Below are 16123 nucleotides of genomic sequence, written 5' to 3' on the forward strand. Positions count from 1 at the left end.
GGAAATGCACATACGTACTTCTCCAACCCCCCACTTGTTTTCTTGAAAACAAGCAGCACTGATAATATGCTACTTCCATTTGCTTGACTTCATGCTTTCTATTCGCAGAGCTTAGAAGGGGTACAAATGAGATATACTTTATTGACAGACAGTTCAAATTAAATTAAAACTGTACAAGAAAAACAAACAAATTCAACATTGCTTTTAGTTAACATTTACAAACATGAAAAGGTTTAATTTAATATTCACATACCATTGATTGACATGATGAATGATTTCTAGTAAAACATGAACACAAATAGGATGAGCTTTACAGCTAAGTGTTACACTCTGTGGCAGTGGTGTCAAACTTATGGCCTGCGGACCAGAAACTGCACTCATTTTTCATAAGGTATTTAAGATAACCCATATTATTATCTTATAAATATATCTTATCATATTATATTATCTTGCTGGAAATCGCAAGATAATAATCAGTAAATGTGAATTTTCAGAATATATTTGAAGCTGTTTTCACCAAAACAATGGGGTAGGCACAAAAAAAAATCCGGCCCACTTGAGCTTATTCCAAATAGTTTGACACCCCTGCTCTTTGGTTTAACATGATACAGTAACTGCATTTATTCTTTGGTTTGTAATAACAGATAAAATTGAGCTTCGTTTCTAGCAGCAAAAGCCCACAAATTGTATATATTTTTTTCTTTTCTACCCAACATCCTCACCTCCACGAACTGTCGTAGTAGGGCACTAACATTTCAAATAACTTACTGTTGAATTCAACAAATCGTGCATTTGTGTAAAAAATTCAGCGTGACACTACCCTCCATTATTACTTATTTCATGTGAAAGGAAAACTACGCAAAACTTCATTGAGGAACCAAACTAAAATGAAACGACGTGTGTGCCAAATGAAATGTTGAATTAATTTTGATGACAGGGAAACGATTTGCTGTGTTGCTGATTTTACAGTGGTGCCTTGAGATTCATTTGAGTTTAATTCATTCTGTGACCACTCTGTGTGTGCCTACCTTGGCCACCCGGAGTAAATAGACATAAGACACAAACAAAGAAGCTCACGTCATCTAAGTGACTCAATTTGATGCAGTGATGTTAGTCACTTTTTGTAGAGGATAAAGAATGTATGCCTGGAACGATTGCTATCTTGTCTATAAACATAGCTAGCATAGCTCAACAGGTGCTATTAGTCAGCATGTCAATAGTGTTTTACATTGTATGTTAGCATTATGCTAGCAGTTGTTTGACAGTAAACTTGAAGTGTGAGTGGCATAAAACTGCCGTGACACGTAAGTCAGGTCATTCGTATCTCAAGGCACCACTGTGTACTGCAAACATAAGATGGGAAATATTTTGAGAGAACTCTGGCAGTGACTTGTTTATTTTCCCAGAACTTTTGAATCCATACCCTCGATGGGATTCGCATATGAGTCACGCTGTTGCTGTTTTTTTTTAACTCAACATTAAAAAAGGAATATATCCCGGGTTGTAGCAAATCCAGTCACAAAACGTGTCCATGTTCTCTCTCGTCTCTCTTTTGGAGAGTCTTTTGGTTGTCACATTCTTTTTTATCAGTTTCTGCTGTCAAGGCCAGCATGTACTGAGTGGCTGCTGGCGAACAATATATTTAGTGACAGGGAGGGGGCTTCAGTTCACATTGTTATTGCTGGGCCCTCGGCGAGCAACTAGTGTCCACCGCCGCTTCGATTCTCACCGCTCGCCCAGTCGATGCAGATAAACGACAAACTCACAATCATGAAGATGAATCCCAATGCGGCAAAGCATGCAGCCTGCAGGAGAAAACCGTGCTGCATGAAAATGGCAATACAACATTGTGTACAACGGCGATGAGCGCTACCTGAATTTTGGGTCTGGACAGAAAAGGTTCTTGCTCTGCAGGAACGATTCGTATGTAGAAGATTCCAGGCAGGATGAAGATGAGGCTGGGGGCCGATGTGGCTCCTGTGAAGAAATTAGGAGAGGGCATTCGGTGAGACCGCCAGAAGTCGAGGCGATAATAGCGCGCAAACACGCACCGATGAGTCCGAAAATGTCACGGATGGAGGGCACGAAGATGACGAGCAGGTTGACCAAAATGAGGAGGAACAGCGCAATGCCAATGTGTCTGCCCCAGTGGAAAGGCTTGTCGGGGCACAAGATCTGAAGTATGGCCCTGCGGATCTACGGTGGGAAGAAAGGAAAGACACACTTCACTGGGAAGAACGAGTCACTTTGCATTCAACCTAGCAACGGCCATCAGTGCAAAGCCTAACATTCAGGTGGCTGGGCTTTTGCTAAGACTATTGCTAAAATCCCCATGTCCGCTCTTTTTTGGCTCAAATTGGAAACTGGCTGTGTTGGACAAGTCCTGGTGCCCCACAGACCGCAGTGATTATTTTGTACTACAATGTTGGTCCGCTTTTCAAAGATATTTGACTGATTAATCGTTTGAATTAAAAAAAATATGATGCAACTCTCACTGGGAAGAGAACCACAGGCACAGTCAGTGTGACAGCCACGAGCACGGCCAGGCGCACGCAAAGCATCAGCACGTCCAGGGGGTCCACACGGATGTAAGTGTGCAACAGTTCAGACTCCACAGCACCTAAAGAGAGAAACGAGTTTTGACACCCTGCTCAGTTTTGCCCCTCCTTCATCACACTGCAAAATGTGAATGCAATTTGAAGGAGAACAACAATTCATTTAAACTTGTGCAATCTTTGAGTCTTACCATAGAAGGTGAGGTACCCAAAAAGTGCCGTCAGGAGATACATGAGGAACATGGCCAAGATGGAAATGTTGGCAACATTCTGCATACGCTTCTTGGTGGCACTAGAGACAAGACGACAACAGTCAGTTGTGTTTTTCACCATTAATTTTGGTCATTTTATTTGGGCAAATAGATAATTAGTGATGTGATAAACATGATGTTGCTGTTTAACTTAAGTCATGTAGGTGTTGCTATCACAGTCAAAAATATTGGCAACTGTCAAAAAAGAAATCAAGACCAGCTGATTCCAGCCATGTCTCACAAGAAAATTAAATTGAAGGGGGGGTCTAAAAACCAAACGGAGGAACAAAAAGTGGAATAAAACAAAACTGGGGCAAACAAAAACTAGGGTTCCATTATATAAAGCATTACTTACTCTCGTAGCTCTGTGTAGATGGGCAGCACTTCGGGGTGGCAGACAAATGCAAAAGCCAAAATTGGGATGGTGTATGCTGTCTAAAAGCCAATCATGCCAAAGATTAGTGACCTAGTCTGGTCATCTGACCGGAAAATAAAAAATTTACAGTGACAACTGAAGAAGAGAGAGATGAGAAACGCAAGGTGCTCTCACCTGTGAGTTGATGGTGAAAGGCTTGGCATCACAAAAGTCTTCCGCAACTTCTGTAATTGTGAAATTGTCAGCAATGAGGCTTGTGTTGTGCAGATTGTCCTCCAGCGGACAAGGAATGTTGAATTTCTTATAGATCACCTGGAGGGGTATCAAATATAGGTCAAATGTGTCACACTTGGGTTGCAAAGTCAATTGTTTTTCAATAGACTTACCGAAATGAGGAAAAACACCATGCAAGAAAGAGAGAAGCCGCTAGTATATCCCAGATAACCTAAAGTGGAACAACATGATGAAGATAAAATCTACATGTTTCATACTATTGCAAGTGTTGACCACAATTGTAGAGGTGAGAAAGTTAACAAGGCGGGGGGTGGAAATGAGATGACAGGATGTAAAATCATACCAAGTTGTTTCATGAGTGCAAGAGGAAGGATGATGGCAGCGCTAACAATGATGATCAAGTAGTTTCCATTCAAGAACCACTCTCTGAGACCATACAAACAAAAATCAGTGCACTAAATTATAAAGCTGTCATTGAAGTCAAGAAGCAATATTTGACACTCACCCTGTGTTTTCATGTTTGCCAAGAAAAGCCTGAATAACCAACGGGAGCTCTGACTTGACAATGAAGAGATAGCTGGACATTGCTAAGAAAAAATAACAAAAATATTGTCAGGACAAGCTTCACTTTTCATAGCAAACGACTACAAATGATCACATTTTACCTCCGATGTTGTGTACTGTGATGACGCTCCCTGCCAGAATTTTTCCCGGTGGGCCAAAAGCTCTGTTCCCAAGCTGCTCATATGCTCGGATTCCTAAAATGATCCAAACCTTAGCAATGCAGCCACAATACTTTTCTTCCAAGGGTGGCATACAGAGAGACACTAACCTCCAAAACATTTGCAACATATTTAAAAAATCCCCCCAAAATCAACAGTATTGCGCATTAATAATAACAAAAACACACATTCATCATATAATTACAATGTAAACAGTCTGTGCAACATGATTGATACTTTAATGCCCGTTAACATTGTGCTCTTTCTGCTGTGTGCGCTTTGACCGCTAGAGGGTAGTATAATTCAGACATAAAGATTCTTTTTAGTGACGTATAAATATTGGAAAACGAGGAAGTGAGACATGAGAGGGTCACTCAGTGTTGAAAGTAAATAAATTGTAAATGGAGTGGGATTCAGTTTTATCCATGATGACCAGTGCAATGCTCGCAAATCACACGGTCCTGATTAATTCTTAAATTCTGCCCCCTACAGTCCAGCATAGTGTTGTACAATTGATATGATCATAACTCTTCTTACCAACAACTCCAGCACTTCTCAGCAGTAAGTGGATTGAATACGCAGACAGAATAGCAATGAACACCAACAGAATTCTGAAAAATTAAAAAAAAAGCAAATAGTTTAGTTTTTGTTAACATTCCATGCAATATTCAGGTCAGACTAAACCTATTCATAACCTGGACTAAGATAAATAATTTCAAAATTATTCCCATCGTTAATGTGACCTATATAAATTGTACCACTCAATTGAAAAAAAATCAGAGAGGGTTACCTAAATCTGAGTGGTTACCTAAATGTGAACATCCTCTTGGAACTGGGGAAGGTTTCAGTTTTCAGAATTAACCAATTACACTCAAGATCATGCTAAATGGGGGTCAGCATATATCTACCACCATCTAAAAAGCCTATAATTAAGCTCAAATAAAGTTCAGATGTTTTCCTAAGATTTTCCTGGCGGTTTTTTGTTTGTTTAATTTTTTTTAGCAGAAACATTTTGTGCTCCCAAGCCCCTTCACCTTGACTAAGGCTCCAGAACCAGCTGCAGGAAAACAGCCCCAAAGCATGATGCCTTACATTCTTACGTTCAACGGACTGTGGCAAAATCTCTTAAACACGTGTGAAAATGTGTTATGGTAGTTAAAATCTTGACACTTAAATAGGAAAAAAGAAAAAATAGTACTTAACATCAAGCGTCCAGTGCATCCCCACTAGATAAGTCCCCTTCCTTCCCTCCCTCCCTCCTCGACACAGGGATAGAACACGACTGCTCCACGCAAGCCTGTCTTGGATTTGATCACTGCAGGCTATATTTAACTTCTTAAATCTGGTTTAAGAAAGCGGTGTGCGTATGTGCGTGTGTGTCAATTATAGCTCATTGTTCAGTAAAATTGCTCATGTGAGCACGCTCAAAGCTTCGTGTCATTGCTAATGTAAACATGGACCCATCACATACAAATTACACTTAAATTTCGATTAATTGCCCACTAATGGCCAATGTGCAGACTAACAAATAATCAGGAGAGATCAAATTGCTCATTTACTCACATAAAAAGGAGGATTCCAGTGTTGGACATGGCAAAGGCCAATCCCAGAATTCCGCTGCCCATTATGGCGTTACTGAGGTTGAAAATGGACATTCCGAATGAAGTCTTCCCTTCAAACTGCACCAGAAAAAAAGATGAGTGAATGGGCAACTTGTTAGGTGAACAGGATAAACAAGTGGGTGTAAAAAAAAAAAAAAAAAAAAAAAAACCTCACATCTGTGAAGTGTGTTTCTTTTTTAACACCGGCATTATGTGGGAGAAATTCCTCATGTTCAGCCATGGCATCCAGCCCATCAAAGCTACAATGCAAATAAAGCACATGTTAAAAACTACAGGTTGTAAGCAGACCCAAAAGCTTTTACGACCGTTATCAATGGGCTTGTTTGACCATTTGCTTTGTTTGCAACTTCCTCTCTATGTCTTAAGTAAACTCTCAGTCATCCGGGTCATGCTAATCTAATGCATACAAAGCAGTGGCATCCGGTTGCCTTGATTCAATCTCTCTTCTCCATTTTATTATTTTTCAACCAGGATTTTTAAAAATGTTATTAAGCGTATTAAAATTATTATAAAAATTACAACTTAATTTTTCACGCTTGTGGTGTCGCACTGTATTATTGGATTATTACACACATATGTAGATTTTAATTTTAGATATAATTGGTCTCAATATGGTGGACTCATTTCTGTTCTGTTAAGGAATGATAAAATATGGAACTATTGCTGCAATAACAACAATGTTATGATTCACATATGTTTTTGGAAGTCAAAATGTATTGAATGTGTGTTTTACTCAACGGCTAGATAATTCGACATAGGTCAAAAGAATCTCTGTTGTCCTTGTGCGACACATTCGCACCACAATAATCTTGACTATACTGTAAAAATTAAATTATTTGAATGGATCAGATTGTTGAACGTTCGGTTGTGCAATTGTAGAAAAAGAAGAATTGGGCGGGTTGTTCAGATTTGTAAATCAACTTGACTGGCAAGTTCACTTTGCTAATATTACCAAAGGTGTCGAGTGGAGATAGCTAATTAGCGAGCTAATATTGCTTTTTTTTTGCGGAGTTGGAACACCTGAACTGCAAAACAAGCTGAACGAGATAATTTTAATGGTTAATTTAGCTGGATAACTTTGCTTGTTGGCTTTTTTCACTTTTTTCCCAGTTAATGTGCCTTGCCTCAGGTACGGTTGGGAAACACCGGGGTACAAACAAAATGAAGAGTTAATTGACTTCACTATGACTTCCTGTATTTTGCGCATTTGTGTCTAGCCTATATAACTATATGTATTTGTCTACAGTATATAAAATGTCGGTACAATTATTCCGATAACCAATCATAGCGTCTTTTTAGGATATAAATAGTCTTTTAGAAATAGGACCGTCCAGCATGCACGCATCATGTGACCAGAAATGCCAGAAACGCTTCATTATCCAGACTGGTGTGGTCACATTTGGTCGAGGCCTTGCCCACCCGTGTCCGCAAATGTTTTTCTTCTCCTTAGTAGCAAGTAAATATTGTGGTTTGATTTTATTTAATGCTGTAAAAGCTCAGGGTTTTTTGACAATAGAATTTTGTAGTATCATTCATTTCTAAATCTCACCTGTCTTCTCGACCGTGTCCGTTCATTTTCTGAAGCTCCATTCTGATACAGTGTAAAGGTGACTGATTCACTCCTCTTCAAGCTGTAATTGGAAGACATCTAATTTAGAACGCTTCCTGTCAACCCGTAGCCCTTATACTCTTAAAAGCTGTAACGAAGCACGAATTTCACTTCAACATACCTCATGATTTGTATAATTAGTGAGAAAAACATTAGGTTAAGCTTAAAATGCTGCCTTTTCTAAATAGCCTGGAGATAGATTTTATGTAAACACGTACAGAAGAAGTTGCAAACGTACATATCTGCAGAAAATCCAGCACAATTTTGCTCAGAGCTGTAAAATGTGAATACCCCGAGAAGGATATGGCGTTCCATAGGTGATTTTGTTGAGTTGACACTTTTGTTTTGGTGTCAGTACAACAGCTCTGTTTTTCCCAAAGCACATCCAGGAGATGCAGTAGGCTTTCCCCCGTATTTAGTTGTTTGTTTTCTAGCAGAAGCATAAAGGTTTTGTGCTTACACAATTTCAAACTGTTCATAACTCCTTCCGCCCTGTTTAATTAATTACCAGCTAAAGAAATACAGCCCAAAATGCACTATGCTGCCTACTGTAGGTCTCTACTAGAAAGAAGAAAAAAATGTCAAGAAAAGACTAATTTGGGCTTATTTAGGGGGATTTTGGCAGCAAGTGTGTGCTGACACCCAAATGAGTTTGAATGTGATCGGTTAAATGTGGACACAGCCACACGTCCACTTATGAGGTGTGCACACTTGTGAAACGACATTACTTCAGTTATTTTTACTTCTCCTTTCAAAAAGACCTTTTCTCACTTGAATTATCCAAGTAAAAAGTATAGAAATAATTTAGCTGGGTCTGACTATATAAAGTGAACCTGGCATTTGAATAGAGGTGTAGTGAAATGTTTCGAAATTATTTAGCTTGGTCTCACTTTTTATCTCAGGAAAACTTGCCATTTGAACAGAGGCGTGCCGACTTTTTCTCAGCAAATCAATACCGACAGAGTTAAACAAATGGCATCTAATGCACACGAGAAACACCAAAAACAATGTGACTTGAATTGAGCAGTCTCGAGACAAACATGCTGCCAACGAAGTGACACGGGGTCAAATGAAAAACGTGGTGCGAGGACCAAAGAGACTAGTTCTGCTTTGCGCTCGTGCCACCGGGTCATGAGATACTACCCCTTTCCCACAGGTCACCCACACACCCTTGGGATTCTCGCATGTGACCCCAAAAGAGGCACTGATACAACACTGTGACATTCCACAGACTTTTTTCTCCTCCAGTCCCACACTGGTCATACAGGACTGCTGACGTAGAAGGAGCCTTGAAGCGGGCCAGAAAATTGAAAGGCTTCTTGTGTGAATGCTGGTATTTTAGCTTTTCAGTTGTGTTACAGCCTCTTTGTTTGACAAGTGCTATTACACAATTTTTGAGAACGCACTGATGAGTGAAATGTATCCAGGCTTCGGCTAAGCGGAATCTTGGAAAGTCTGGTTGATTTTAAACTTCTTTTTCCATGTTAGGTTTCTAAGCTTCTGGTACATTTTAATTTACAAACATCTATTATCTTTATGTTTTTTAGGCTACATGACGTCATTTCCAGAGAGCATGTCACGTGACCCACGAATGCAGCCTTAAAACTGGCTTTTGTTTCTAATGCGACAGGCTTGTTTCTTATTATTACTTTTCAAAATGTATATTTCGGAACTCGGGAGATGTAAACACACTGTCAGTAGGTGTCAAATATAGAGAGGATATGAATTAGGTTTCTGGTTAATGTATTGACATTTGTAAACATGCCATTGAGCCGGCGGTATTGTAGAAATGTATATTTGTTCAAATTTGTTGCATGGGCAATTCATTTGTGCAGGGATAGTCTGTCTGTCTATATTCGCCACGGTTTATCCGGTCCACGGAGGCGGAGCTTCAAGGACTGCAAAGGACTCATTTGAATTTGGACTGACTTGAACTAGTAGGGTCCCGCCTTTAAAAGTTACACTCATTCAGTCACAGTCACAGATACACTACTGTACAACGTGGGAATGTCAAACCCAAGAGGACAAAAATAATACATGCAGCTCATGTGCATATTTTATTGGGATTACATGTAAAGCGTGAGGAAAATATACATGGTTGGTAATTTGCAGATTTATTCTATCACAAGTTACTTTTCAGATGTCTTCTCCAGTCAATGTTTTGTCAATTAGTGGTGTTATGAAGAGCTCAAATGCTGAGTTCAAGTTTTGGACAAAGCTGAACGCATATCTGGAACCGTTTTGATGGCATCAATCTACCCTGCAGTTCAAGTTGGATGACATATAATCACGATTTTTGGAAAGGCTAACTCTTGATCAAGAGACAAACCGAAGTGTGTGTGTATGTCTGTGTGTGTGTTTGTGGGGAGGGGTTCAACAATGAGGGTATCATTGTCATCTGAGGAGGATGCCTTATCATCAGATGCATGTGTTCCTTCCGTGGTCAAATAAACGTGACAGCAGCGCCGTTCTCAGAAGTAATTTTCAGCAGAAAGCGAGCAAGCAGCAAGATTGAGAATTGGTCAGGTGACATGCGGATGATCAGTATTTCTCACACGACTACAGTTATGATTGAGTTGGTGAATTGTTATACTGACCTCAATTTAGTCCCCCAAAACACAGCCCAAAAGTGTGTAAGGTAACAACACTCATATGAACAAGGACATTAAAAACATTGGCAATTTTACCCAGCTGTCCTTATCAATTTAGGAAAAGTTGTGTAACATAACACCCCCAAAAAATGGACGTAAGGCATTCATTTAAAGCTGTTACATCGTTGAATAGCATCAAATTCACCTCAGAGATAAGATTAACAAGGTTAAAAAGTGGAAAATATCTCATTTCAAAAGGCTTAGGTAATAAGTTAATGTATAATGAAGTTACATATTTAAAATTTTCCAATTCAATGATGCATCAAATTGGCTACAATTGGAAGAGTGAAATCAATTTTTCTGTGTCCAGCATCGCTTATAGTACCACATGGTGCTGTCTGATGCAAGAGCGGCTCACTATTGACAGTTACTGCCTCCACTCCCTTCTTTAAAATGTACAACACACACTTTTCTCGCAGGAAGTCACTCACCTACGTGTCAAACAGCACGGCTGGCCTTCTTTCCACACAAAAATAATGTCCTGGTAGTGCGCTAAAAAGAATCAGTATGCTCCTTCTCTCTGTTCTCACAGTTTTGGTGGGTATAATTACAACTGCTTCACTCCCTCCAGAGCTCCTCAGTAGTGGTGGGAGGAGAAAGTAGAGAGATTATCGGCTGGGGAGGGAACGAGGGGGAAGGGGAACACCCAGAGTTAACCCTTTGCTCAACCACAGGTAGTGTGAGATCCAAGACGGTGCTTTCACTGGGAAGCAGCCACAACAGTCTGAAATGCAAAAAAGCAATTAGCTGAAGTTTGCAGAGGGTTGGTTGCAGCGTCAGTCAAGAGTTGGCTGAGACACATTCCTAGTAAGTCATTAATGCTTATGCAAGCCGAGAGGAGTGGCAAAGCGGGTGTCACCTGAGGTGGGCTTTGTCGCAGCATGAGTGGATCCTCACGGAGGCTGGAAGTGATGCTATATTGGTTAAGTAGATAAGGTAGATAAGTGCTTTCTTAAGGCTACCAGCATGTGATTGCGCTTACGAGTGGAAACAGTGTGCGAGTTATCATGTAAGTCCCTGGCAAGACACGGAAGGAGGGATGGTAGAATTTATAGACCCAGTGATTGTAAACCATTGTTTAGGGGGAAGTCAGAGATCATCGGGTGTAACTATTCAATTTCATTGGTCCCCAGAATTGTTCGTTGAATACAAATAATGTATTTTTGTCCGTCTATCTATGCCAGCAACGTATAGTGACAAGCAGAATAATAAAATGCTCTGAAAGGTGAATTTAGAGATTCGACCAGGGCGTTGCACTAAGTGTGTCCGGGTTAGAGCGTCTCGTTGTCTGCACAAATCAGGCAGAGAAAGGCAGGAGGAGGCGGATTTTTTTTCCTTTCTAAGTCTAACTTGACAGCCACTATGCGGTCTGAGGCTTTGGGCAGGCTTGGCCACTTCACAGCACCTCAGTCAATGCACATTACAGATAGTGGTGGAAATGTGAGAAGGGCAGACATTTTTTGAAAAGTCAGACGTGACAGCCAGTGGGTGACCACTTCAGGGCACCTCATTGATACAGTGTAGAAAAGGTCTACAACAAATTCTCAATTTCAATCAATTCTTTTAGCGCATATGGAATTTTTTGAGAGTTGAGCTGGCTGTGGTTTTGGAGTATTCAGTAAAGAAAACAGCTTGATTTTTCATCATTTTGAAGCCTGTTTGAAATACTTGGCATTTTTTTATTATTATTATCCGAATTCTCCGTGGTGTGCCAAATGCTCGATTGTTTATAATTTACTATATATGGGTACTTAAAAACTGGGCCTCCAACTGTCGACATTCAACTTACAGAGCAAGTCACGGCATGCAAAAAATATTTCCAAGTAAATTGAAACAAGCTACTCATGTTTGTGTGTGTACTCTGTGACATTTGTATGTCCTGTGGCATTTCTCCAAGGCCACCAGTACATTAGGAAAAATCATCCAGACACGAGAACCATGACGACTATTCATTTGATGTCTTGGCGGTGAGATTTCAGTTGACTGATAAGGTTTCACATGGGAGATCTGTGTGCACACCCAGGAACCGCCTTTCTTTATCTTAGCGTGCCACTAATCCTTCAGTGGAACTTGCTCTTCCACAATATTCAAATCGTTCATATAATTACGCTTAAATTGCCTCCATGAAGCCCGTTTTGCCTTGTATAGTCCAAATAGTTGGTAACAATCTCAAATTTGCTGCAGCATATAAAAGTCTCATCTTGTGTGACGGCACATTGGACATCAGCTACTAACTAAATAACTTAACAGAGAGTCAGATGACTAGTATTTTTCTCGGCGAGACAGTTGTTAAACTGACAACTGGGATGTCATTATTTTCAAGTGGCAATAGCCCGCTAAGATGGCTAAAAACAGGTGGATTCTGCGTTTGTTTAATTCATATTCCACAAATGAAATTTTTATCAGAACATTGTGTTTTGACTAGTTGGGCTGCACAGAACATTTTAGTATTTAAGGAATATTTGGGATTGACTTGATGACAGCACATATTTGACTTTTGTCCAAATATTGAGTTAAGGCCCATAGGCCTTTTACTAGATTTGGCCTCTGGGCAAACTGAAATACAAGTATAGTTCGCTGTTACTGTGACATATGAAAATACACAAGGTAGCAAGAATGTTTTTATATGTACATTTTAAAGCTGTATGAGTGTGTTTGGTGAGTGCTATTGGCGTCAGCAAATCAAAGTGTTGATCAAGGTTATTAGTTAACGGAAATGAAATAACTACAATTAAAATTGAACCTGAATTGTTATAAAACACAATTTTATTCAAACGATTAAACAAAATTTCACAGTAGACACATGGTGAAACATTAGGAACATTTTGGAGGGTCACTTGCCCCTGTCAACCCATGCAAAGAAATTGCAGCGTGCTTCTGGGTTGGAAACATGCCCTTGAGGGCGGGCGCATACAAAGAACTGGCGGCCTACGTTGGGCCCCTCCTTCCTGACAGTGCGCAACACGCAGGGCTCACCGTGAACCTTGCAGGTAGGCGCCGGGGGCGGGCCGTGAAGGACGGACTTCCAAAATCCCAAAGATGCTTCTTTGTTATCGCGTGGGGTGTCTGTCTGTTCACCTTGTGTCATCTTGTCTTGCGTGGCACTGTGAAGCTGTGGCGTGTTCTCAACTGGGCACGCTTTGAGGGAATTGTGTGAAGAACCAAGTGCTTTTCCGTTTTGGGGTTTAAAAAAGTCAAGAAGGCTGCCCTGTGGTTTTGAAGAAGTCTTAGCTGTTTTGACCTTTTTACTCGTCTGACAGGCAGACTCTGTCCTCAGGATTCTCTTGGTGCCCGTGACGTTTATATTCTCCCTCCTTTCGGCTTCTTCCTGTGATCCGGGCAGCGCCTCCTTCGAGTCAGTCTGACATGGATTTTGGTCCATCTTTACCAGAAAGCGTGAGAGTTTCTGCTGCTTGCCGGCGAACTCTGGGAGGTAGCAGGTAGCGAGAGGGGGCGGCTTGGAGTTGGACAGCAGAGAGCACCGGAGACCCCCCCACACGGGACAATGATCCGAGCCCTCGACCTCCGGCATGATGTCAGCTGCCACAAACTGCTCCTTGGCAAGCTGATTGTCAGCAAAGATGTAGTCGATGCGCGTGCCGTAGTTGGTGCGGCGAGCCCCCGTGAGAGTGGACCAGCACGTGAAAGCGCCGGCACGAGTGGGGTGGAAATGGCGAAACGTGTCGACAAACTTGCCATCATGGGAGAAATCTGCTGACGGCGACGCTTTGTTGTCCCTCAAAAAGCCGTTCAGCCATTTCCTGCCAGGATTGTCCTCAAAGTCATCCTGAGGAATGAGAGGAACAGTGAATTCAACGCAACTAATTTCACTAAAAGCAGTAGTTTGGAAGATACTAAACAATACATTTTAAATAAGAGGCTGCAACCTGTTTATTGCCTCTTGTGGTTTAAGTTTACCATTAAATTAAACAAAACACAATTACATGTTGTGTATTTAAAATTAGCACGCAGCTTAGCCTTAGCAATTAAAAAATTAGCTTAAGGCACTCAAACGATGGAAAACACAATGGACATCAATGTGATGGTGTTATAACAATGTGAAGCAACTGATATTTGAAGACGAAATGTATAACAATACACCCAGGCATATATTCTTCATCCTCTACAAAATACGACCACTATTACTGCGGCTTGCCGAGTGACTTAGTCAGTTGCTCCAAGTATTATACTGACCCCCAATGGCCAACTCGTGCATGCCAAAAGGAGCCGCAACAAAGTGATCATGATGCACAAATGGGTGAATATTTTACATTATGTTATGTCATTATTGTGTTTATAATTTACAACACTATTACAGTGCTATTGAAGTAAAACATTATAATTTGTTGGATTTTTTGAGAGGGTGGAACGGATTAATGTAATTTACATTCATTTCAATTGGGAAAATTAATTTGAGATGCAAGTGTTTTGCGTGACAAGTGTAGTCACGGATCATAGTGATTGAGAACTCTGGTCCTGGTCCTCAAGGGTACAGTACTTACAATTTCATTTGGGTCACAGTGGTCTATTGGTCGATGTGAGGTATTTATATCTCCTAAAACGATTACGGAACTAGGAAAGAAAAACAACTGAAATGAGAATTGTGTAGTTAGTGCCCATCTAAGCCAATGAATGCAAGAAGCCCTCTCACCTCCCGTTCTTCAGTATAGCCTCAGCTCGAGCCTGAAGCAGCTTGTAAAACTGCAGTTTGAACTCTTTTCGCTCTGGCTTTTCTGGGTCAGCTCGTGGACAGTAAACATTTATCACAGTAACAGTTTGGATTTTGTCCGAATGTCTGTCGGGATAAACAAAAACAGTGAATAGACAAACAACAGTAAATAGTGCAGCCATACTTAAAACACTTTGTCGGTACAATCGAATTCTTACTGGACTCTGTGTTGCGTGATGACGGCTCGACCTTCGTTGTCCAAAAGCTGCAGCTCTTCATCTGTAAACTCGGACTGGTTACCATAACAACCAACAGCTCCTGCATGATTGGTCAAAAGACCAGTGAGGCCCTCCTCAGCAGCAAATGGTGTGGCACTGTCCTTACAATAAGTGGCGACACCTATACACGGTGAGTGACATCACCGTGTCATCAATGTGACATCAAGAAAGACTGGCAGACCTTCTCCGTGACATTGCAGGGGTTGTCCATCATATAAGGCAGGTATTACTGAGTATTCAGTTACTCAAATTGCTGGCAAGAATGAAAGACACAAAAATAAAAACAAGACAACGTAAGGATAACAAACCTGAGTAGCCGCTGCGTCCTCGGCTGAAGCTGAAATAGGAATTATACCCATCAACGATGGCAGTCCTTGCATCGAGCAGGTCTCCTGTGAGCAATTCAAGTGAGAGTTAAAATCACACAAAGTTTATTGTGTTATTTTAATAAGGCCGCGTGTTCTCCAAGTACTTGTCACTTTGGTCTCCTGCACGCATATGATATCCGCGTCCAGTGCATCAAGCGCCTTTTTGATTCCACATCCGAATGTCCGTATACCATTAATATTCCAAGTGACTAACTTCATTTTGAAAAAAAAAAAAAAAAGTAAATATGCACCACACAGGTACTGGAAGTGATGGTTGTAATAGTTCACTGTTTTCGTGCAGACCCGGAAGTACAGAAAAATCCGGGTGCACAAACGGAAGTGTATTTGGACGCTGTCACGTGTTTTTAAATAAAAAAGTTTAATTATTCCTTAATTTTATCTGTATGAAATAAACCCTGTACATCTATATAAAGTGAGAGAGATATCGTCACTACAGACCTATACTAGGCAGACTATATTTAGATTTCGCCTTGGCCGTGTTCATACGTAAATGCCGTCGCCATATTACATGTGGTAAAGTGACGCGAGTTTTCTGCCTGCAGGCAGGGGCGGTCGAATCTTAAAACACGTGAGACTACTAAAATCAGAAAAGACCAACTATATATGTACATCTCATACAACAAAAAATACATGCATGTTAATATGTGAATATGCATACATGCACATGAATAATCAGCTCAATTCCCTCTTTCCGAACTTTATGGAAAAAGGATGGATGGATGGATGGATGGATGGATGGATGGATGGATGGATGGATGGATGGATGG

General features: G+C 40.7%; 2 protein-coding genes across 2 annotated transcripts; both read right to left on the bottom strand.

Annotated features, from left to right (window-relative positions):
- Positions 1 to 121: 121 nt before the first annotated feature.
- LOC148401806 (sodium-coupled neutral amino acid transporter 3-like) lies at positions 122 to 10626 on the bottom strand. The gene is made up of 16 exons (XM_088360331.1): positions 10452 to 10626; positions 7310 to 7391; positions 5915 to 5999; positions 5702 to 5817; positions 4676 to 4749; positions 4082 to 4174; positions 3922 to 4003; positions 3760 to 3842; positions 3569 to 3627; positions 3357 to 3494; positions 3162 to 3241; positions 2747 to 2847; positions 2496 to 2620; positions 2052 to 2196; positions 1874 to 1977; positions 122 to 1805 (listed from the first exon to the last, which is right to left on the bottom strand). The coding sequence occupies exons 2-16, from the start codon at positions 7348 to 7350 to the stop codon at positions 1701 to 1703; spliced, it is 1431 nt and encodes a 476-aa protein (XP_088216457.1). The 5' UTR covers positions 7351 to 7391; positions 10452 to 10626; the 3' UTR covers positions 122 to 1700.
- Positions 10627 to 12768: 2142 nt separating this feature from the next.
- On the bottom strand, positions 12769 to 15649 carry apex2 (apurinic/apyrimidinic endodeoxyribonuclease 2). The gene is made up of 6 exons (XM_088369873.1): positions 15440 to 15649; positions 15276 to 15359; positions 14908 to 15088; positions 14672 to 14815; positions 14523 to 14592; positions 12769 to 13807 (listed from the first exon to the last, which is right to left on the bottom strand). Exons 1-6 carry the CDS (start codon positions 15552 to 15554, stop codon positions 12854 to 12856), a joined length of 1548 nt encoding a protein of 515 aa, XP_088225999.1. The 5' UTR covers positions 15555 to 15649; the 3' UTR covers positions 12769 to 12853.
- Positions 15650 to 16123: the final 474 nt, after the last annotated feature.

The sequence above is a fragment of the Syngnathus floridae genome, chromosome 2 (assembly GCF_059516105.1).
Source record: "Syngnathus floridae isolate MCC-2025c chromosome 2, RoL_Sflo_1.0, whole genome shotgun sequence".
NCBI classification, from domain to species: domain Eukaryota; kingdom Metazoa; phylum Chordata; class Actinopteri; order Syngnathiformes; family Syngnathidae; genus Syngnathus; species Syngnathus floridae.

Bases quoted from the DNA above. Each gene is read 5' to 3' on its own strand.
- LOC148401806 (XM_088360331.1), bottom strand. From the start codon at position 7,350: ATGGAGCTTCAGAAAATGAACGGACACGGTCGAGAAGACAG. The intron at 5,818-5,914 runs GTGAGGTTTTTT...TTTCTGGTGCAG, and splicing joins AAGAAACACACTTCACAGAT to TTTGAAGGGAAGACTTCATT. The intron at 2,197-2,495 runs GTGAGAGTTGCA...TTCCCACCGTAG, and splicing joins TGCCTGTGGTTCTCTTCCCA to ATCCGCAGGGCCATACTTCA.
- apex2 (XM_088369873.1), bottom strand. From the start codon at position 15,554: ATGAAGTTAGTCACTTGGAATATTAATGGTATACGGACATTCGGATGT. The intron at 14,816-14,907 runs GTAAGAATTCGA...TTATCCCGACAG, and splicing joins ATCACGCAACACAGAGTCCA to ACATTCGGACAAAATCCAAA. The intron at 14,593-14,671 runs GTGAGAGGGCTT...TTTCTTTCCTAG, and splicing joins GCTATACTGAAGAACGGGAG to TTCCGTAATCGTTTTAGGAG.